At 35.9% G+C, this 22,698-nt stretch overlaps 3 protein-coding genes and 1 pseudogene across 5 annotated transcripts; 1 reads left to right on the forward strand and 3 right to left on the reverse strand.

Annotated features, from left to right (window-relative positions):
* Nucleotides 1-1,185: 1,185 nt before the first annotated feature.
* On the forward strand, nt 1,186-3,128 carry PLR1 (NAD(P)-linked oxidoreductase superfamily protein). The gene is made up of 8 exons (XM_078298192.1): nt 1,186-1,418; nt 1,497-1,725; nt 1,825-1,918; nt 2,034-2,157; nt 2,236-2,337; nt 2,409-2,560; nt 2,646-2,739; nt 2,827-3,128. Exons 1-8 carry the CDS (start codon nt 1,257-1,259, stop codon nt 3,010-3,012), a joined length of 1,143 nt encoding a protein of 380 aa, XP_078154318.1. The 5' UTR covers nt 1,186-1,256; the 3' UTR covers nt 3,013-3,128.
* A 67-nt stretch (nt 3,129-3,195) lies between these two features.
* On the reverse strand, nt 3,196-5,189 carry LOC144549451 (methionine gamma-lyase-like; annotated as a pseudogene). The gene is made up of 3 exons (XR_013509685.1): nt 4,482-5,189; nt 4,103-4,401; nt 3,196-3,960 (listed from the first exon to the last, which is right to left on the reverse strand). The product of XR_013509685.1 is annotated as a methionine gamma-lyase-like (transcript).
* A 1,292-nt stretch (nt 5,190-6,481) lies between these two features.
* LOC144549518 (methionine gamma-lyase-like) lies at nt 6,482-9,699 on the reverse strand. The gene is made up of 3 exons (XM_078298282.1): nt 9,157-9,699; nt 8,772-9,070; nt 6,482-7,230 (listed from the first exon to the last, which is right to left on the reverse strand). The coding sequence occupies exons 1-3, from the start codon at nt 9,642-9,644 to the stop codon at nt 6,644-6,646; spliced, it is 1,374 nt and encodes a 457-aa protein (XP_078154408.1). The 5' UTR covers nt 9,645-9,699; the 3' UTR covers nt 6,482-6,643.
* A 7,678-nt stretch (nt 9,700-17,377) lies between these two features.
* Nucleotides 17,378-21,782, reverse strand: LOC144549517 (heat shock 70 kDa protein, mitochondrial). 2 transcript variants are annotated; one of them, XM_078298281.1, is made up of 7 exons: nt 21,523-21,781; nt 21,002-21,078; nt 20,804-20,882; nt 20,138-20,704; nt 19,081-19,701; nt 17,729-18,273; nt 17,378-17,698 (listed from the first exon to the last, which is right to left on the reverse strand). In XM_078298281.1, the coding sequence occupies exons 1-7, from the start codon at nt 21,583-21,585 to the stop codon at nt 17,614-17,616; spliced, it is 2,037 nt and encodes a 678-aa protein (XP_078154407.1). In that variant the 5' UTR covers nt 21,586-21,781; the 3' UTR covers nt 17,378-17,613. The 2 variants fall into 2 exon arrangements, with proteins under 2 accessions (XP_078154407.1, XP_078154406.1); XM_078298280.1 differs by having other exon boundaries at nt 17,378-18,273; nt 21,523-21,782.
* Between the last annotated feature and the right edge of the window lie 916 nt (nt 21,783-22,698).

A 22,698-nucleotide genomic window follows, 5' to 3' on the forward strand; every position in this document is an offset into this window, starting at 1 on the left:
TAGTTTGGATTCATCATTTGAACTTGATTTGATAGGTTTTGGAGTTGGTGTTATATAGACTGAAATGGCACTGATGTTATATTAGCCATACTCATTTTTTTTTGATGTTTTCGAACCGGACAATGAATAAAATGCCAAAAAACATATTTTTTAATTATCCGTGAATAAAACGTTTTTTTACGAATTATTCACGAATTTTTTATTTTATTTATTTATTTGGATTTTTTTTTGCTCCCTCGGAGAACCGAATCATTCATGAATTATATCTGAATTATTCTCAAATCACGAACTTTGACTCCGCCGTACCGAACTCGAATAATTCATTTATCACTATGCTTCAAAGTACCAAATAAAACAGCAAAGACCTTATAAAAATCTTCAATTTTTAAGAATTAGTTAAAATTTTGCATAATTTGAATTCAAAATTATATGAATGGATTTAATTTGAATAAGACTAAAGTTCAGTAAATAAAAAAAATCAGATAGATCAAAGTTAAGTGATTAAAATAGGATATAGAATAAAGCTAAATGACTTATCATAAAATTAGCCTTCCTTATTTAAAATATTCACTAGTATTTTCTGAAAACAAATGCTCTGAACAATTTTTTTTTAAGAAACAATAAGGGTCACGCCCTCATTTAAATTAACCATAATCGGTTATAGATGTTCTGAGCAACTTCAAAATACGAAAATATCTGAAACAAAATTAGGTTTTGTAGATTTTCCAGCTCCATTTTGCATCCTAAAGAAAATTAATTTTGTTCAATTTCAACGGATACTCCGAATACGTATCGACAAGGCCCAATTAGACCCATAAAATAATTCTTTAGGCCCAAATAAAACCATTTTCGGATCGGTTTGGAAACAGCTGGCGGGCCCATCGTTTTTTACAATCCGAGAAACGAAAGTACATATCCTCTGCAGTAACTCATTTTTTTATTAAAAAATAGTGGTATATTTTACCACCGATTTTATTGAAATCAAGAATCATAACATATTTGATCTATTACTTAAAATTAGTACCAAAATCAAATCTCTGCAGTAACTCATAGCTTAAGGTTTTTGAATTTCGACCGTCCGATCAAAATCCGGACCATTCAACCATGCTGTAATGTCCGGATCGAACGAACGGTCCGTATTCGTTCTTCACTAACTCAAAATTTGTGTTACTGCAGATGGTAACAATTCAGAAATCACCACCTCAAAACTCGCGCCTTTATCCATAGACGAGCGAACCAGAGCGCGCGCATTTACAATGGCTCTGACATGGTCGCCAGCAATCCCCGGTGCTCCCCCATGCGACCTCCGACGAAGCGCCACCTCATCACTGGCCTCACATCGGAGGCTTTCTTCAACCATTGTCAGGTCCGTACGAGCTTCTCTCCGCTTGAAGCCCCTCTTCTGGCCATGGGAAAAGGTACCATCGTAATATTGTGTGAATTTTGTATCATTGTGAATTTTATGCTCTTTTTGGACCTGTATTTCTCAATTTTAGGTTAAAATTGGGCCGGTTAGCGTTTCTCCGATGGGATTCGGTACATGGGCATGGGGAAACCAGGTATTGTGGGGCTATCAAGAAAGCATGGATACCGAACTCCAAGACGCATTCAATCTGGCACTTCGGAATGGTATTAACCTCTTTGATACTGCCGATTCGTATGGTACCGGTCGTTTGAATGGCCAGAGTGAAAAGCTTCTTGGTAAATTCATCAGTGAGTTTCAAGGTAAGCTAACAGTAAATTTCAATTGTATTATACTGGTACAAGACTATATTCGACTAAATTAGGCTTTCCTCATATGTAATTTTTTTTAATGTTTTCAAGGACCGGGTAATGTCAGAGAAAATGTTGTCATTGCAACAAAGTTTGCGGCTTATCCATGGCGCGTGACTCCTGGGCAGTTTGTAAATGCATGCAAGTAACTTCTCAATTTATTCCCTTTTATGAAATGTGATTTGTTTATATATTTACTTGTAATACAAGTGATGCAGTGGTTTATGTTTTTTGTGGTGTAATTTGATTTTTACGGTCAGATCTTCGTTGGATCGGTTGCAAATCGACAAAATAGGAATCGGGCAGTTGCATTGGTCAACGGCAAATTATGCGCCTCTTCAAGAGAAAGCTCTCTGGGATGGTTTAGTTGCCATGTATGAAAAGGTGACTAATTTTGTGCACTCTCTATTTTCTTTTTTTCCTTTTTGTGCTTGATTTATAAATTGTAAGTGATAGATATAGGGTCTTGTTCAAGCAGTCGGTGTCAGTAATTACGGACCGAAGCAACTTGTAAAAATCCACGATTACTTGACTGCCCGAGGCGTTCCCTTGTGCTCTGCTCAGGTGAACTACTTTGTCAATTATTTTAGGCGTAATACTCACTTTAACCGATGGAATAAACAGTTTTATTATAGGTTCAATTCTCTCTTCTGAGTATGGGCCCGGATCAAATGGAATTAAAGCAAGTTTGTGATTCATTAGGCATCCGTGTAATTGCTTATAGTCCCCTTGGATTGGGGATGCTCACAGGGAAATATACCGCCTCTACTCTGCCAGGCGGACCCCGGTACCACAATTCCTCGATTCCATTCATGTTTATTTATTTTTTTGTTTATGTAAAGTCGATTAAAGGAAAATCCATTCTTTAACAGGGGTCTGCTGTTTCGTCAGATTCTCCCTGGGTTAGAGTCTTTGCTCCATTCGCTGAGACGAATTGCACAGGCCAGAGGAAAAACCATGTCTCAAGTAATATATATTTTCTCTGAACAAATTATAAGGCTTAATTATGATTTTTATCTGGATAGAAGCTTAAAATTGGCCTTTTCTAAGCAGGTTGCCATAAACTGGTGCATTTGCAAGGGAACTATTCCTATACCCGGTATTAAGTCAGTTAAACACGCTGATGAGAATTTGGGTTCACTCGGGTGGCGGCTTAACTCTGATGAAATATTGGAGCTTGAATCTGCTGCTCAGAATTCACCCAAGAAAATGATCCAAAACATCTTTCAAACTGCATGAATTTATATCATGTCTTTTGCATCTTCAAAAATCAGTTTTGTAAGAACTACTACTTTTGTGAGCGCTAGCTTGAGCATGTCAAATAATTGAACCTGAGATCCAAACTGGCACCTAAACTGAATGCTGGTATATAATGGGGGTATGGGTTACCAGTATTAGCCGTACAAAAGATACCAAAAACTGTGCACAGCAAATCCCTGGAGGTTGATAGCATTTGGATTCAAACAGTTCTTTTAGGAAATAAGCTAATTTATTACTTGGGTGCATGTTAAATCCTTCATCAAACATCTGCAACATAATCCCAACAATTTTCCAAACAAAGCACATAAAGCAAAGGAGAAATTAGCAGTAAACGAAAGCACGGACATTTACTCTTATTAATCCTGACCATTGATATTCTTGGGCTACTGCTGCGTGAGCGCAAGGGCCTGCTCAAACTGTGCCCACCTCTGCTCAAGGGTTCCACTATACCCCACCGATATCCTTATCAGCCCCGGCAAAATGCCGGCCTTGGCACGCTCCTCTGGTGCCATCTCACTGCTTGTGCTACTCCCCGAGCAAGACATAAGCGTATGATAACAGCCATGAGTCCGAACTGGGTCACATTTTGTAAATTATGCATGAGTTTGGTTGCGCACTCCTCAGTGCCCATGTCAAGGCAGAGCATGCCGCCATAACCGTACTCAGGATTCCCAATGGAGGAAAGGAGGGAGTGATGGGGGTGGTCGGGCAGGCCCGGGTAGATGACCTTGAGGCCAAGGCGCTTCATGCGGGTTGCATAGGCCAAGGCACGGGCTGAGTGCTCCTTTATGCGCAGGGCGAGGTGGGGGAGCCGCTCGGATATCTCAAATGCCACCTTTGCATTCATTGTGGGACCTGTCAGCATCAGAGCCCCGTCTTGGTGGTTTGCCATTGACTTGACAAGGCTCGCGGGCCCGCATATGGCTCCTATCGTTACAGGAGTAAATTTATTATGTTACCAGCAAGTATTTGGAGTTGAGATGAGGTTATGGGGTTGTTATATATTTAAAGCAGTCTATATGGATGCAATTAATTCAAACAATTTATGCAAAGCGAATTTCTAGCTTACCGGCAATAACGTCAGCACTCCCACAGATGAATTTAGACAGGCTGAGCACAACCACATCAGCCCCGAGCCTCGCTGGAGACACAATCATAGGTGTGAATGTGTTATCAATTATCAACTTCACCCCGTTTTCCCTTGCCACAGCAGCCAGTGCCGGTATGTCTGCCACAACCAGTGTCGGGTTCGACATCGACTCCACGTACAAAACCTTCGTCTCTCCAGCTTTTATCGCCGATCTCACCTCGTCTATGTTGTTTATATTCACAAAAGTCGTCTTGATGCCACAAGCATGAACAAGGAACCTAACAGCAATATGTATAACATTTTTTTTTATTTCATATAAGTTTAGTTATTATTTTTGCAAAATTCTAAACACACAAACCTTGACAACAAGGCATGGGTCCCGCCGTACAGGCACTGTGAGGCCACAACATGGCCTCCTGCACCGACAAGCTGAAGCAGAACAGCTGTGATGGCCGACATGCCAGATGCGGTACAGTAAGCGGCCTCGGTTCCTTCAAGAGATGCAATCTGTTGTCCGAGATTACTCACTGTTGGATTAAATTGCCTGCTGTAGATATAGTAGTCTTCATCGGGCCCCAACTCACCGGAACAAAGGCGGCGCATGGTGTCTGCCTCCATAACAGTGAAGGTTACCGAGGCCTCGATCGACATGTTGACACCACCATGCTTGCCGAATTCATGCCGAGCGCTAGCAAGTGCTGCCGCGGGGTCCACTTTGTTAGCTACCTCTGCTCTTTTGTTGTCTTCTCCTTCATCAGCTACCTCTAAAGAATTTTTCTTGGCATTAGATAGGGAAATGTTGGAAAAATTGATGAGTTCCGCCATGGATTGAGAGAGATCTGAGATTATTTGGGTTTTGTTTAAGTAGGAATTTTGTGATGAATTGTAGGAATTGCAAATAGCGGCGGGGAAAACAGAGGATGTGCTTTTAGAGCTTCTGTTTATGAAAAATATGACTTGGAACTGCATTTTAAGAGTGCAAAGAGGTTCTCTTTTTCAGTTTTAATTTGATCGGATTTCTGAAGGAATGGATACGTCCATTTTCAAAAATTAGATTTAAATATAATTTTGAATCATAAAATAAGGATATTATCAACTCGTTCAATTTAAGTTAATTCTAAAATAATGTGTAAGAATTTGATTTTTTTTAAACCTTTTTTATTGTACAAGAACTTGAATTTTTTTTTTTATTATGTTGTCATATATTAATAGTCCTTTTATATTTTCTTAATTTTAATTAAACTTAAACAAGGGATACATTTATTTATCCATACAACTTGTGCCTGTTTTCTCTCGAGGCAGAATGCCCCATTAGTGTTTTATTCTAATATTCTATCTCCATTTATTTTTTTTTAGAATAGCTTTATTCGATCTTTTTTTATAAGAAAAACTTAATTCGCTTTTTGTTAGAAAAGCTTTATTTTTATATTGGATGTAGGCATGTAGCTAGCTATGTTGGAGGTAGATTCATGTTAGCTTTTCAGAAGTCAGAGTGTCACCATAATTGCTTTATTTGATTTCTTCTAAAGGGAACTTTCTTTTTTTTCAAAAAAAATATAGATAAAAATGTTATATTTTGAAAGAAGAATCAAAATGATAACTATATATCATCCTTGTTTAGGATAAATTTTATCCGCCTATCTTCCTTCCTTACAGTGACTTATTTTTCTTCAACTTTATTTCACTTTACAGTTTTACCAGATTTCAAGGTTAACTTTAATAACGGCAATAGATAAAATGAAAAGTTTCATCATCACATAAGAATAAGATAGGATTTATTATCTTATTTTCCTTTCTTATCTTTATATCAAACGCATCTTTAGTGAAGGAAATTAGTTACATTGCTATGAGTTTCATCATGCCACGTTAAGAATACGTTATGAAAGAAATTGGGGCCACAAGAGGATTTTGTTAATAATTTCAAAAGAAGGATATTTTGTTTAATGGTTTTCAAAAGAAAGGTATTTTATAAAATTTCCTCTAATTAATGCACTCTATCATTGTATAATGTGATTCTCATGTATAGAGGTTTGAAAAAGCAATAGATAAAAGGATAACTTATATGATCACATAAGATAGGATTTGTTATATTATCTTTATATTTAGCACATCTTATAGTGACAAAATTCTTTTTTTTTTTTTGCTTTAAATTTATCTCATTTAATTACCAGGTGTAGGCCAAAGTTTACTAACTGTCACAGCAGATTTATTTAATTTCCGTGCAGTGTGTGCTGAAATCTGCTCATTAGCAGGCCTAGTTCTTCTAATGTAAAGTATTAATGAAAAATTTAGGACCTAAATTATTATTTGATCCAATATACCTTTAAATTGTCAGGAAATGAAGATCAAGTTGATATATAGGATTTAACCTAAATTATTATTTGGTGCATGCTTAATGCAGCTTCATCAAACATACACTACATAATCACAACACATTTTCCAAATACAAGAGAAACTGAACAGGAAATTAACAGCAAAGGAAATTAACCACAGCATTGGCAACAACTATACACAATGCTCCTAAAATCCCTCAGCATTCAGGTTCTTCAATTGCTGCTGCGTGAGCGCAAGGGCCCGCTCAAACTGGGCCCACCTCTGCTCAATTGTACCGCTATATCCAACCGACATCCTTATGAGCCCTGGCGAAATCCCGGCCTTGGCACGTTCCTCCGGTGCCATCTCACTGCTTGTGCTACTTCCCGAGCAAGACATAAGCGTCTCATAATAACCCAGACTAACCGCCATTAGTCCGAACTGAGTCACATTTTGTAAATGTTGCATGAGTTTGTTCGCACGCTCTTCAGTGCCCATGTTGAGGCAAAGCATGCCACCATAACCGTACTCAGGATTGCCGATGGAAGAAAGGAGGGTGTGATGGGGGTGGTCAGGTAGGCCAGGGTAGATGACATTGAGGCCGAGGCGCTTCATGCGGGTCGCATAGGCCATGGCACGGGTCGAGTGCTCCTTCATGCGCAAGGCAAGATGGGGAAGCCGTTCGGAGATCTCAAATGCCACCTTTGCATTCATCGTGGGACCCGTCAACATTAGAGCACCATCTTGTAGGTCCATCATTGAGTTCACTAGGTTCGCCGTTCCGCATATCGCTCCTGTTGTTAATAAAGCATTACTTTAGAGGAATGTATATGTTAAGCAAAAATTGTGGTCCATAATTTTTTTTACCAATGGTGAAAAGAATCTTTTATGTAAAGCAAGGATGAAAATGTTGCTCAGAGAATCTCTTTTATTATATTGTTTCAATGGTCCCCAAAAATTACATCATCAAAACAACTTCTAATCTTGAAAAGACAAGTGCTTCAGTACTTGCTTGGCAATTGGTTCCCTACACAACATCTAGATAAAAATAATGGGTCCAGAAAAAATGCTAGCTAGGCGCTAGCTACTACTCCCCTTTGTTTATACAACATGAAAATTTTAACCTACCAGTACCAGATTTGTCTCTTACAGTCTTACTGCATAGCTTTTATGTGGTAAGTGAATTAAAAAGCACCATTTTTACATAAGTGAACCAGAGCGAGCCCAAAGGGGCCTACTAAGCAAACAGGAGTTTATGGGCTTAATGAGAAAAAGGTATAGACGACAGAAGAGTGCACATGCATGGCGCATGTTAGCCTGGCAGGATCAGATCAGCTGATCAGGTCACGAGAGATTTGGATTTTTTCTTCCAACAACCCTAACCAGTTACAGTAACCTCTCCTTTTCAGTTTTTAACTTGTGGATCACTTGTCCTATTCTAAGTACACGTGTCCTTTACTTTGTAACCGTTGCGTCTCTTTAATCAATTTCCAACTAACCACTTGCCACTTGGACAATACATATTTAGATTATCGAACAATCCATATATATATATATATATATATTTTAGGTTGCTAAAAGATAGAGACACAAAATTATTAGAGTTCAATTAAACTAAAGAATTAATGTTTTATTTACTGCAGTAAGCGGTAATTAAGTGCGTGTGTGAATCTTGGTTTCAAATTAAAAGCATGTGCGATTCCCTGGATTCTAGGAGATACAAGAGATTCCACCCGACACCCGACACCCGTGTGTGAATAGTGAATACTGACTTGCCTAATGGTTTTTTTTTTTCAAAAAAATAATAATAATAAAATAAGTACTGACTAAGAAATGTACGGCTATGAATAGAGAAACAGGTGGCCATATTGGATACTGCCACCCTTGTGGCCACACTGAAGACTGAATTGAGAGAGAGATAGAGAAGTCTCTAAACAAAACTAGACGATTTTGTTTTATTCTACAAAAATCATTATAAAAGAAAAAAATTAAAGGGTTGTTCTCCTGACTGTACATTTTATGAGATAAAACTATTTCGGCCATTCGATCAAATTAGGACTAGTAGAAAATATGAACTAATAATTATGGGTTATAATAAAATTATTTTTATATATTTTTCAACAATATATATAGTATAACATCGAATCTATAACTATTCTATATATATTATGCAAATATAATAGACAAACTTTTTACAAGATTTATCTATTGAAATTTATAAAAGAGCGTTATGAGTTATATATATATATATATGACACGTTGGTAGCGTGTTATGATAACAACCGTTACTAAAATTAATTAAAGCAATTAAACAGTGAGCTTAATTATGGCTTACCGGCGATAACGTCAGCACCGCCGCTTATGAATTTGGACACGCTATGCACAACCACGTCGGCCCCGAGCCTGGCCGGAGATATCACCATGGGTGTGAACGTGTTGTCAACTACCAGTTTCACCCCTTTCTCCCTCGCCACAGCCGCCAGTGCCGGTATGTCGGCCACTTCCAATGTCGGGTTCGCCATTGACTCCACGTACAAAATCTTCGTCTCTCCCGCTTTTATCGCTGACCTCACCTCCTCTATGTTGTTAATATTTACAAAAGTTGTCTTCATGCCACAAGCACGAACAAGAAACCTAATATAATATAATGTTAATTATTTTCTCATTATAGATACATATATATATATATATATTTTTTACAAAATTGTAAAACTAATTACCTTGACAACAAGGCATGGGTCCCACCGTACAGGCACTGTGAAGCCACAACATGGCCTCCTGCACCGACGAGTTGAAGAAGAACGGTTGTGATGGCCGACATACCAGATGCGGTACAGTAAGCGGCCTCGGTGCCTTCTAGAGCTGCCATCTGTCTTCCCAAATTTAGCACCGTTGGATTGAAGTGCCTGCTATATATAAAGTAATCCCTATCCGGCCCCAACTCGCCCGCAAAGAGGCGGCGCATGGTTTCCGCCTCCATCACGGTGAATGTTGCCGAGGCCTCAATCGACATGTTGACGCCACCATGTTCGCCGAATTCATGTCGAGCGCTTGCGAGTGCTGCCGCGGGGTCCACTTCTCGGAAACGCTTAGTTGTGAGAGATACTGGCATTGGGGTATGGTTGTCTTCTCCGTCATCAGCAACCTTTGGGAGTTGTTTCTTGTTGTTGGATATGGAAAAGTTGGCAAAATTGACCACTTCTCCCATTTGATGCTTAATTTGTTTGGTTTCAAAATTTCAATAGGAATTTGATTTGGGGTGAATTGAATTTGACGGGTTGCAATTAGCGGTGGGGAAGCTGGGATAGCGTAGAGGGCTTATTTATAGAAAGAGGTTTTAGCTTGGGTTTTTATTTTCTCCGATTTTTTAGGAAATGGAGATGTCCATTTCTAAATTAAAGTTAAATCATTTTAAGCTTCTTTCTCGTGCTAAGAAATATTTTTCTAGTTATTAACTTAATTTTGTTAATTTAAACGAAAAATTCGTCAAATTATCCTAACAATTTACACCTGTTTTGTTAATTATGAACGAAATGTGGGTTAAATTTATCTAAAGCAGAACCACCAGAAGTAGATAAGGAATGGATATGTCCATTATCTCAAAACTGGAGAAGTGGCGCTTGTGGATGTCATTGATTAGGTGCATTGAGGGTTTAAACATTTTTAACTATTTAGGAAAGTTAATATGTATTTTTGGAGATGGTAGGCTGGTAGCACATGAAATGAAAAGGTAAAATGTATACAGTCTATTTTATGGGATGGGTGAGGAGATGTTTGCTGTATGTGGCTGGAGATACAGCCGTGTTCCAGGATTTATAATTTTCAAAATCCAAATTCAAATCCAAATCCAAATTCAATTAGTAGACTGTTAGAACGAGATATATATTGGGACTTTTACATTACCTTTTTTTTCCTCTCAAATAGTGCCTGCCTAAGCTTTTCAAATAACTGTTCACAAGAGAAAATTTAGAAACGACTTTTTCTACCCCAATTTGGGTAAAAATTTTAACAGAGCTGTTTTAGCTTCATGCAGCGCACGAACATATACAGTGCTGTTTTGAATATATAGCTTGTGCGCTGTATGAAGCCAATACTAGTCTGTTAAAATCTTTACCCTGTAATTTGGGAGGTTTACAAAAATTTGGGAGGTTTACAAAAAAGAAGCACAAGCCGCCTACCTTGACAAACTTTTCATCAGTAGCTTATCTACTTACGTGTCATTTGTGTTTGTCTTTCCCTAATCATAATCCCAACTTTAATTCAGAAAATATACTTCATGGTTGTTAAATTGACTCTTTTGTATTTTTAAATTTTGACCACCTCTGATTTTTTTTTTTTTTTTTTTTTGGATTCTACCACCTCTGATTTCATCCTGATTTTCATACTAAAATTTTTTTTGCCACCTTTAGTCTGAAATAGTGTTTATCACATCATAGCGAAACAACTAAAAAAACAGCGCTATGCCTATATAGCGCTGCTATAACACACTATCATGTTGATAGTGCCATAATTTTTATAGTTTAAAACGCTATAGTGCGCTATTTAGAATCTTGAGTCTGATATTATTTTTTTTTCCTACCACCTATAGTGTGAACCTGACAACACATAAAGGTGCACAAGTGATTGTTAATGGTGAAAATAACAACTATGATAGTGAAAAAATATTTATCCGACTAAATATAGCAAAATGGTATCTCCATAGTTTATACTATATTTTAATTGTGTTGTGAACTCAAAGATGAAATTGAAAGTGACTTCGGCCCAAAAAGACCCCAAAATCCTGGCCGTGAAAATGAAATGCACTTTACATTTTATAGGTAATAATTTAATGTTTTGAAAATTAAATGCACTACATGTCTACATTACATGAGCAAATTAAATAATAAACCAATTAATGGCACATTTATCTCATGTACACGTGTAAGTAGGAGTGCAAACAGATCCGATATTAGATAGTTATGGATATGGATAAGATATTAAACAAATACAAATTAGATAGTTGTTTTTCAATACTATTATTAATTAAGAATAATATATCAAAAATATTAAAAAATATATCAAAGTTCATAATATTTATCTAATTATAACAGTAAATAATATAATTTGTTTTTATAATATATATTAAACTATATGATATATATATTATTTGAATACAAATAATTAAAATTTAAAACTATATATATATATATATAGAGAGAGATAGAGTAAGGCTTGGGTGCTATGGATAGTATAGAGGACTACGGTGCTACGGCTCAATATTTGAGTTTTCAAAATTCAAATAGTTGATCCGAACCGTTCATTTTGTTCTCCATATTAATATGTGTTTGGAGACCAAATTTTACATTTTTTCGAAATTTTTTACTATTTTTTTAGATAGGTAGAAAATCAAATATCTGAATGGTGCAGAATTTTTTAGATCAAGTGATTTTCTACATAGCTAAACAAATAGTAAAAAATTTTCAAAAAATGTAAAATTTGGTCTCCAAACACATATTAATATGGAGAACAAGATGAACGGTTCCGATCGACCGTTTGGATTTTGAAAACTCGAATATTGAGCCGTAGCATAGAGGCCACTATGCTATCCATAGCACCCCAGCCTAACTCTATATATATATATGTATGTATGACATAGATATTATAATAAGGATGTAGATTAAGATTAAGACCGATAATTAATATCCCATCCGTTTGCATCGATCCCTAATTATTGAAAGGTCTTCACGTACTGTCGGTTAAGATCGAATTAGTACCGAAAATAACTGACCGGTACGGTAAGAATTTTGAAAGTAGACGAGACGAGTCGTGGAGATGATTACCAGTTGATGATGGTAGGACAGCCCAAACGAATCATGATAAGAGCTGACCTGTACCTGACAAGTATCTCAAACTTATCTCTATTTCTCAGAATATAATGCTCATATTTAATTCCAGAACCAGAACCAGTTACATCTTACGTACATTTGCTTTTCTGTTGAGAAAACATCTTCAGATTAATCTACTTAATTTTATAATACTATGAATTTACCCTAATGATATATTCAATTGGGTAAAGATTTACAATTTTTTTTTTGTCCCAAACAGGCTCTTCTGTAAACAACAATTTGTACTGTCATAAGATTATATATATGCATTAAGAGTGAGGCTACGGTACTATGCATAGCGTATATTAATTTTATTTTGGATTAATATCTTTATTTTTAAAATTCAAACAATTAATATGAACTATTCAACATAATCTTCATATGAAAAATGCTTGTCGATTAAATTATACAATTTTTTATAATTCTTTTAGTATCTTTTAATCTTTTTAGACCATTCAAAAGTACTCATTTTCTACCAATCTAAAAAATAGTAAAAAAATTCATGTTGAACATCATAAAATTTAGTTTGCAAGTACATTTATGTGAACATCATATTGAACGGTTAAGATCAACAGTTTTGACTTTAAAAATAAAAATATTAATTCATAATATGTACCAATACACATTATGCACACTACCAAAATTGGAAGTACAATTTTCTTTCTTTTATTTTATCCTTTGTCAAAAGTATTATTTAGGAACAACTTGTTGATCATAGTAACAAGATTCGTGAATAATTCAGATTTGAGCTGTTGGCGAATCAATCTGCGTATTATTCGGTTTCCCAAATTTTTCAATTTTTTTATGCTCTTAATGTATAATTCGGAATTATTTTCGAATCACAAATTATTGATCCAGTCAAACTTTTTTTGAATCATTAAGTTGTCACTACGATTGTTGATGCATGGCACATTAGGTGGTATCCATTGAAAATGCAACAAAAAATCTTAGTTCTCATCCAAACTTTAATTACTGAGAGAAGTGATAGCAGGGAACAACTTTCCTTACTGCTAGGTAATTCAGACACGAATGCTCCGGCCTTGGGGGGAGATTATGACATCCTCAAAAAGAAATAAAAAAGAAGAAGAGATTTGGACATATGAAATTAAATATATATATCATAGTTAGCCACTTGACAGAATATTTTCACTTTACAAAAAGTTGATCGGAACGTTCCGATCTCTACTAAAATTCAAAATCCATGGAGGCAGTTGCCCCCCTGGGACCATGTGGGTCCGCCCTTGATCATAAGATTGGAAAAACAAAAGAAAAAGTCCAAATGTGTGCACGCGCACGCGCTACGTTGCTTTGAAAAGTAAAACATCATGCCCATTGAAAAAATACTTATTTGTAAAAATTCTAAAAAAAAATGTAAAGGAGTTTATCAAAAAAAAAATGTAAATTTTGGTCTCCAAACAAATTTTAATATGGAAATCATGTTGAACAGTTTAGATCAATTATTTGAACTTTCATATAGCAAAATATGAGAATGAAATAAAACAGACTTAATTTACTTTCATAGTAGTCCACCTATGTGTGTACAGCACGCCCAACTGCATGCCAACAAGGGAAGTATAATTTTCTTTCTTTTATTTTATACTTTTATTGCCAGTAAAATAAATATAATAACAAAAGTATTATTTAGGAACAACTTATTGTTGATTGCACCATAGTAACATTATTCGCATTTTTTTTTTTGACGTTTCCGAACCGAGCATTGAATAAAATACAAAAAAAATGTATAATACATTTTAGAGAAGGGTTCAAATGCCTCCATTTTTTGTGCCTCCACCATGCCTCCATTTTTTAAAATTTTAATAATTCAAAATTTAAAACTTAAAAGTGAAAATAAAACCGTTGGATATGATCTACATAATTTTATCTATGAACATGTAAAAAATTATGACATTTTAATTTTATTTTGATTGTCATCAAGAGCTTGTAAAAAATGCACTAATTTAGATGATTTCTAGACGTTGATTTTTGAACTTATTGATTCACATAAAATCAAAATTGAAATGTGATAATTTTTTATGAGCACATAGAGAAAATAACATAGATCATATCTAACGGTTTTATTTTGACTTTTAAGTTTTAAATCTTGAGTTATTAAAGTTTTAAAAAATGGAGGCATGATGGAGGCACAAAAAATGGAGGCATTTGAACCCTCCTCTACATTTTATTTGCAAATAAAACTCAAATCACGAATTATTTGTGAAAAAATACAATTTTTTTTTTTGCTTCCTTGTGGTACCGAATCACGAAATTTTGACTCCGTCGAACCGAATCCGAACTACATTGTCACTATATATGGCACACTTAGGAGATGTCAAGGAGCAACTCCCAGGGATCCATTGAAAAGGCAACAAAGAATCTTAATTCTTATCCAAACTTTAATTGCTAAGAAGTGAGAAGTGAGAACAATTGAGCAAGGAAGATGCTTTCAGCTTTAATTTACCTGCTGCTAGGTAATTCTGACATGAATGCTCCAGCCTAGCTTACTGGAGATTACGACGAGTCTGTGTCCCCCCGGTACCGGAGGTGCACTTAATTAAAATGGACAGCCCCGATTAATTCCATCTAGGTCGAGCTCAATTCGGTAGCTGTTGAGATTGTAGGGGTCTGTTTTGAGATTCGTGTCAAGTTAAATGAACGGTCCTGATTCACCACTTGCACCTCAGGTACCTGGGTGATACGGATTCGATTATGACATCAAAAAAAAAGAAAAAAAAAAAAGGAGGAGGGGATTTTGACATCCTAAAAAAAAAAGAGTAAAAAATGAAAAATGAGATTTTGACATACGATTAGATGGAATATTATAGCTAGCCACTTGATAGAATAGGGTCATTGTATTAATAATTAAATGATAAATTATTCTTGTATCACTTAAAAACATTTATACTTAATATTAAGTTGTGATATCTAAAATATTTATTCTTGTCATTTCATTTGGATGACAGGAAAACACAAATCTAAAATTGAGTCCACCAAAAAGCATGTACATTATTTACAGTTGAGTCATGTAAAAGTAAAACTAGTCTTCTTAAAGTAATTCTATAAATTTTTAATGATATTTAGAACAAAGATATTTTTTGATATCCTAGTTTCTAGAGGCAAATTTTTTTTAGTAATTGTAATTCTTATACACATCTATCCAAAGTATTAATTTAAGATATTGGTGGATAACAAATGAAAAATCTTATCAAAAGGTGTGTTAAGTTATGTATTTTGACAGAAATGTAATCTCCACTTTTATCTGTTTGAGTTTGATTGCTTTTGGTTTAGTTTCCATACAAAATATATGCAATTGAAGACTAACCTGCCTAATCCTTTTACACACAGAACAGAAAAATAATAATTAACTATCAAAGAGCAATTTAAATGGCTTTTTCTTTGGGGTGGGGATGTTGAACTTACTGAACTGAGCAATCAGACAGAGATTGGCTTGGAAAAGAATCAAATTCATTTGCATAATGGAAAAAGGCTGGGGATGGAAAAGAGAGGTTAAAATGTTGAACTGCATTTATAGATATTGAAAGATTTAAGCACTACAATATTGAAGTTTGCATTTAAATATATCAAGCAAGAGATAAAAAATATATGTTACAACTTAAGCTCTAATTAAGGTCTTCATGGATTGAATCTTGAGGAAGGTTGAATGAAATCTTCATGGAATATTAGAGGATTTTATAGAATAAACAAGATATTGTAATCTAGAATAATATATCACAAAAATGTAGGCATTAATTTGTGAGATTTAAGTTAATCGAATCTACCCAAATCTCTAAAAAATGGCACTTCACCTTTGCTCCGTTATAAGAAAAATACAAAATATTTGACAAGAAAAAAATTAATGAATTTGTCACTCTTTATCAAATTATCTTCCTAGAATTAATTATCAGTAAATAAATAAAGTACAAAAAAATATTATCTTCTTCAAAGTCACCATCATCTTCCAACATTATTGTCACGTGCGCATCTATTCAAACACCAAATGTTATTGATCCACATGACAATCCCTAAAACAAAAAAAGGTACCAAAGTTAGTATCAATTGTAATTAATTATTCAAACTATCAATCAATGAAAGTTGTAGCTTTTCATCGTCTATTTTGTAAAGCATTTGAAATCACGTTTATTGGAATTGTAATTGTAAAGTTATGATTAAAATAATTATGAGAGATCAATTTGAGAATTGTTTGTATTGTGTGCTCCATTCCTATCTATTTGAATCCGTTTTTTTACATATTCTTGATTTGTTTGCCTTCAAACTCGTCTTGTATTTTTTGTGTGGTATTTTTAGATCAAAATGTTTTTATTACCTTTTCAAATTCCTCCAAAAACCATACCAATCGCTTCTACAAACCTTACTCCAATCACCATTAATTTAAGACAAATATTTTTTTCATGTGTGAGGTCAGCATTTTCGAAATCTGAATAAAGATTTCTTATCTTATGAATATTAATGAATGAGTGACGTGGATTCCCAATCCCCAATTAAAAAGAAAAAAGAAAAGAAAAAACAAAAAACAAAACCCACTTTAAACTTTTATCAGCAAATCTCTCTGTTTTTTATAAGAAAAAAAAAAAAAACCCCACCTAAATCATCTAAAACTTTTATCAGCAAGCAAATCTCTATTATGTTTTTTAGGCACCCGTATGAGACTTCTATAATATATTTGGCACAAAGGATCCATGTTGAGTGCTGGATTCGTCACCGATGACAGACCAAGCAAACGCCATGGTGCATGCGTTGTGCAGATTTCTTTTTTTACTATAAAAACATTGTATTCCGAATTTATCACTCTTTGTGAGGTAGCTAGGTAGGTATCTGTCTATCTGACACGTGATTTAATAATAAAGCAAACAAACAAATCTGTATCCGACAACGATCATTATTTCGTTGCTCCAATCAATCTTTGTAGTAATGTACGTACAACAAAGTGCCACGATGAATTAACAAACCTCTTTATCAAAAATGCAAATTCATCTTCATGCTCCATGTCATATCAAATAAGTTCACAGAACACCTTTCTTCAATTAAACCATAAACTCCCAATACATGCGAAAGAAGGTTATTTATATCACATCACATGCATTTTCAAAACTTCCTTTCAAAAGGGAAAACAAACAAAGAAAGGTGTTATCAGTTATCCTGCTGCTCAGAAATCAAAACAAGAGTCAATGCAACATCCACAAAAATTATAACCTCAAAAGCTACACAAAAATACATTCGTATATTATTCAAAAAAGAGGTAACCATAGTTCTTTTAAACCATGCTAATCAACCAGACTAACTAGCTCATCATCGCACTCACTTCTTAACCTCCTCATATTCTGCCTCAGGTGCCTGATCTCCTGCACTGCCACTACTACCCCCTTGATCTCCTGCACTGCCACTACTACCCCCTTGGTCCCCACCACTGGACCCACCACCTGACATATGCTGTCCAATCTTGGAAACTGCCTTGTTGGCCACATCTATCTTCGCTTTGATGCTATCGGCATTATCTCCAGCCATCTCCTGCCTCAAATCTGACACAGCAGCCTCAATCTCTGATGCTACCTCAGCAGGGATCTTGTCTCTGTACTCTGCCAAACTCTTCTCAATGCTATAAATGGTGGTATCGGCTGAGTTCCTGATGTCAATAAGATTCTTTCTCTCCTGATCTTTGATAGCATGCATCTCAGCTTCTTTAACCATTTTGTCGATCTCTTGTTCAGAGAGGCCACCAGAGGAGCGAATGGTAATCTGTTGCTCCTTGTTGGTGGCCTTGTCTTTGGCAGAGACGGTGACAATGCCGTTCGCATCAATGTCAAAGGTTACCTCAATCTGGGGTAGGCCGCGCGGTGCAGGGGGGATGCCAACCAGATCAAACTCGCCGAGAAGCTTGTTGTCAGAGGCCATCTCACGCTCACCTTGGAGCACTTTGATTCCCACTTGGGTCTGGTTGTCCGCTGCAGTGGAGAAGGTCTGTAGGAGAAAGCATACCATGATATTATTATATTTGGATTATTGAGGATAAACAAAGCAAGTGAAAATATGTATACAAACAAATTAACCTTTAGGCTTACAAACAGAAACATGACAATTTGTACAAAACATTTAACAGGCATAAGGATACACCACTCATTATTTTATTATGGTATAACATATTTGGATTTTATTATGGTATTTCATTATTTCAATATCAGAGTCATATTGATATGATCTATATATACTGAAACAAAGAAAAAGGATAACAAAAGGCCTTCTTAAAAAATGCATAAAATTCTTCTCAATTATGTCCTTGGAGTTTGTTCAACATTAGTGGCAATACGCAACCGACTTGACAACATTTAAGGTCATGAAAACTTGTACTGGGACAGCAAAATTATCTGGGAAAAGGCAAATGATTTACTTTTTTTGGATTGCAAAGAGCCAGGAAATGTATATATCCATTTACTATTTTATTTACTCATAAAAAGTGTACATCGACTTCCTAGTGCCAAATGATCAATCTCTCTAAAGATGCATTTCATTAGTAAATAAGTGGATACAAAGGTTTGAAATTCACAGAGCACATTCATAGTTTGAAGTTCACAAAGCACATTTCATTAGTAAATTGAAATGATTTACTCAATCATGCAAGTTGAAGCAAGCAAAGTTTCAAGTTCACAAAGCAAATTCATATTGCGCAAGGAACCAAAGGTAAGTAAACTACAGAAACAAAAAATATAAAAATGAAAGGAAAAAAATGCATCATACAAGGATTTCAAAGCAAATAGATAATGAACAAACCTGGCTCTTCTTTGTAGGAATAGTGGTGTTGCGATTAATGAGCCTAGTGAAGATACCACCAAGGGTCTCAATACCAAGGGAGAGAGGAGTGACATCCAAAAGCAGAAGCTCTTTAACATCTCCTCTGAGAATACCTCCCTGAAGTGCGGCCCCCATTGCAACCGCCTCGTCAGGATTCACGCCTTTGCATGGTGACTTTCCAAATATTTCAGACACCACCTCCTGTACTTTGGGTACTCTCGTCATACCACCAACCAAAAGCACCTCATCGACATCCTTAGTTGAGACGTTGGCATCCTTCAAGCAGCTCTTACATGGGTTTTTCGTTCTCTCTATCAGGTGGTTTACCAATGTTTCGAACTTTGACCTAGTCAAAGTGATGTTCAAGTGCTTTGCACCTGAAGCATCAGCTGTAATGAAGGGAAGGTTGATGTCGGTTTGAGAGGTGGAGGAGAGCTCGATCTTGGCCTTCTCTGCAGCCTCTCTAAGCCGCTGAAGCGCCAACCTGTCCTTGGAGAGGTCTATACTATCAGTTCTCTTGAACTCGCTAACCAGGAAATCCAAAAGGGCATTATCAAAATCTTCTCCGCCCAAGAAAGTGTCACCATTCGTTGCTTTTACCTTAAAAATCAATCAAAACAATAATTAGCAAGATTTAGGGTGAATAAGGAACAAGAACAAAAGGCACCTCCAAAACCTGGACTAAGAATATGCTCTAGGACATCAGGGTCTAAATTGCCAGAAAGGGCAAACAAGTATCTATCTAGAGCCTAGAGAGTACACTTTGTTCATACAAGGAAGATTAGTCTTTTTGGATTAAAAATAAGTGGAATCACATAATAAATTTGTTAACCCCTATACTTTTCAGGTATAGCATTTCAAGAAGAAAAAAAAAGGTTCAGTGATATGTGCTCCTGCTGCAGCAGAAAAGATTAATTAAATCTGGTTCAAGATATAATTCCACAATTCAAATAATGTATATTAGCTTCATATACTATTACAATTAACACACACCATGAGACATGTACAAACAAGAGATAAGAGACAGGATGCTCACCTCAAATACACCATTGGATATCTCCAAAATAGAGACATCAAAGGTGCCACCTCCAAGGTCAAAAACAGCAATCAACCCCTCCTTGTTGTTCATCCCATATGAGAGAGCTGCTGCGGTTGGCTCGTTAATGATCCTCTGCACATCCAATCCGGCAATTCGACCTGCATCCTTGGTTGCTTGCCTCTGTGCATCATTAAAATATGCCGGGACTGTGACAACTGCCTTAGTGATCGATTTGCCGAGATAAGCCTCAGCTGTCTCCTTCATTTTAGTAAGAACAAATGCACCGATTTGGCTGGGTGAGTATTGCTGTCCATTAGCCTCAACCCAGGCGTCCCCATTTGGGGCTCTTACAATCTTGTATGGTACCATTTTCATCTCTTTCTGGGTTTGCGGGTCATCAAATCTGCGCCCAATCAGACGCTTTGTCCCAAAGAATGTGTTGGTTGGGTTGGTAACAGCCTGGCGCTTTGCAGGGGTCCCCACAAGGAGTTCGCCTTTCTGATTAAGGGCTACTACTGATGGTGTTGTTCTAGAACCTTCAGAATTTTCTATCACTTTCGGGGTCTGCAGAGACAACGTTGGGTTATTAGCATCCGAGTAACATGTAGTGAATCATATTTCTACAATTGATGAAAATAAAAAATAAAATGGATAGTTGCGAACCTTTCCCTCCATTACAGCCACACAGGAGTTTGTTGTGCCCAAGTCAATTCCAATGACTTCATTACCAGCAGGTTTTGTACTGAATATCAAAAGATTTAAACAGAAGTAAAAACACAATACAAATAAGCAATCGTAATTCGTAAATTGGACTATTGGAGTAATTATAGGAACTATGAGGTTATTGGAAGGAAGTTGTACCTGAAAGGTCGGGCCAAGTTAACCCAGCTGGAACCCAAATTAGAGCTGCACCATGTGGATTTGATGTTCCCAGTAAACTACACATAAATGTTGTATAAGATTAGTTTCGATTAAACAAGATACTTTCTATCTGACCAAGGAACTAAAGCACTAACTACAAGTAGGTGGCTTTACTAGTGTCACTGGCAAAAGACCGAACAATGATCCAGCTTACCAGTTCTTTTTTCATCTAACTTCCTATTCAGTGCTTACAAAACAGATTCAGGAAAAGGTGTCTGAAATCTAATAATCAATCAGAAGTGAAAGCTAAATCCTAATATATTTTTTAATTGCATTCCCCTCTTTCAAAACATGACTTCGATGCCAAGGTCACCATACGTTAAAGCCCAGCCTAAATGAATCGCACTGCTCTGATCGAATAAATGAAGAAATCTGATTTTCAAAAGCGAAAAGGTCGCATAAAACAACATTTACAAGTAGGTAAGTACTGAGACAGAGAGAGAGAGAGAGAGAGAGGATACCGATCCGATGTTGGAAGAGAGCTCTCGTCGTCGGAGCGCTCTCATGACAAGCGAAGCCGCCATTGATTTAAAACCGAAGGTGGAGGTGGTGGAGGAGGAGAAGTCGACTAGGGTTTTGGCTGGCGATGGATCAGTAGGTTCCTAGGGTTTTTGAGAACTCGTGTTTATCACTGGACACTTCGCAACTCTTGCGGGAAGAAATGGTACACGTCCCTTCTCGCGAGACGGCGCAAAAGCTTTTGAGCTCGTTAAGTGGAATTGCGTAGAATAATCTAGATATTGGGCCTGAATGTCAGCTTGTATCAGCCCATTAAAGGTACTTTGTAGGCCGGGCCAATAGTGACTTTATCAGGCCTTTATTTATATGATCTTATTGTAGCCTGGGCCATATTTCTGAAACTTTTATGTCTGTGCCGTAATTTTTAATAGAAAAATTATATTATTATAATAATAAATATCGAGTATAATAAGATTATTTTTAAGAAATATGCTATTGTCTTGTATTCTGAAAATTTCATGACATTATATCTAAAGCAATATTTTAGGTACGAGATATCATGTGTTCAAGGTGAACTTCTGAACACCTAAAACTTCGTTCATGTTTGTAACCACTATGTTGTTGCTCTAAATACATCTATCACTAAGTCAGTATTGGTGAACACATGCATCATGCATGTGAAAATTTAAACATAATAGTTCTCAAATATTTAGTATTATTCTCCTTAAAATGTGGGATAGGTAATAGGTAAAAAAGTTTGGTTAGAACAACTATAAAATTGCGGCATTCAAAATTCAGATAATTTCTTAAGGCAGAGGAGCCACAAGAAGTAAAATGTATAGTTCCCGTCTCTGAAAAGTGCTGGTTTAGTGTTCATCCTTAGAGCATCTACATCCCTGAAACTATTAGAGTTTCTAATCTGACGTGACAGTTTCTAATCCAGTTTCAGAGATGTGGGAGAGTTTCTTATTTAGAAACTATGTAAGAAAATTTCTTATTAAGAAACTGTTTATAAACTCTATGTTGGCCAAATGATTGACTCAAATTGTTTCTCCTTTTTAATTTGTTAGTGACGTCGCTTAATAGAAACTTTAAAATGAGTTTCAGGGATGCGAGAATTAGAAACTTTAAATACCATAATTTCTAAAAAATAGTTAACAGTTATTTATAAATTCTTT

Source organism: Carex rostrata, chromosome 35, assembly GCF_964058835.1.
Source record: "Carex rostrata chromosome 35, lpCarRost1.2, whole genome shotgun sequence".
NCBI lineage: Eukaryota > Viridiplantae > Streptophyta > Magnoliopsida > Poales > Cyperaceae > Carex > Carex rostrata.

Bases quoted from the DNA above. Each gene is read 5' to 3' on its own strand.
- LOC144549518 (XM_078298282.1), bottom strand. From the start codon at position 9,644: ATGGGAGAAGTGGTCAATTTTGCCAACTTTTCCATATCCAACAACAAG. The intron at 9,071-9,156 runs GTAATTAGTTTT...ATATTATATTAG, and splicing joins ACCCATGCCTTGTTGTCAAG to GTTTCTTGTTCGTGCTTGTG. The intron at 7,231-8,771 runs GTAAGCCATAAT...TATTAACAACAG, and splicing joins CGGTGCTGACGTTATCGCCG to GAGCGATATGCGGAACGGCG.
- LOC144549517 (XM_078298280.1), bottom strand. From the start codon at position 21,585: ATGGCGGCTTCGCTTGTCATGAGAGCGCTCCGACGACGAGAGCTCTCT. The intron at 20,883-21,001 runs GTACAACTTCCT...TTTGATATTCAG, and splicing joins AACTTGGCCCGACCTTTCAG to TACAAAACCTGCTGGTAATG. The intron at 19,702-20,137 runs GTGAGCATCCTG...TTGATTTTTAAG, and splicing joins TATCCAATGGTGTATTTGAG to GTAAAAGCAACGAATGGTGA.
- PLR1 (XM_078298192.1), top strand. From the start codon at position 1,257: ATGGCTCTGACATGGTCGCCAGCAATCCCCGGTGCTCCCCCATGCGAC. The intron at 2,158-2,235 runs GTGACTAATTTT...TGATAGATATAG, and splicing joins TAGTTGCCATGTATGAAAAG to GGTCTTGTTCAAGCAGTCGG. The intron at 2,561-2,645 runs GTACCACAATTC...ATTCTTTAACAG, and splicing joins ACTCTGCCAGGCGGACCCCG to GGGTCTGCTGTTTCGTCAGA.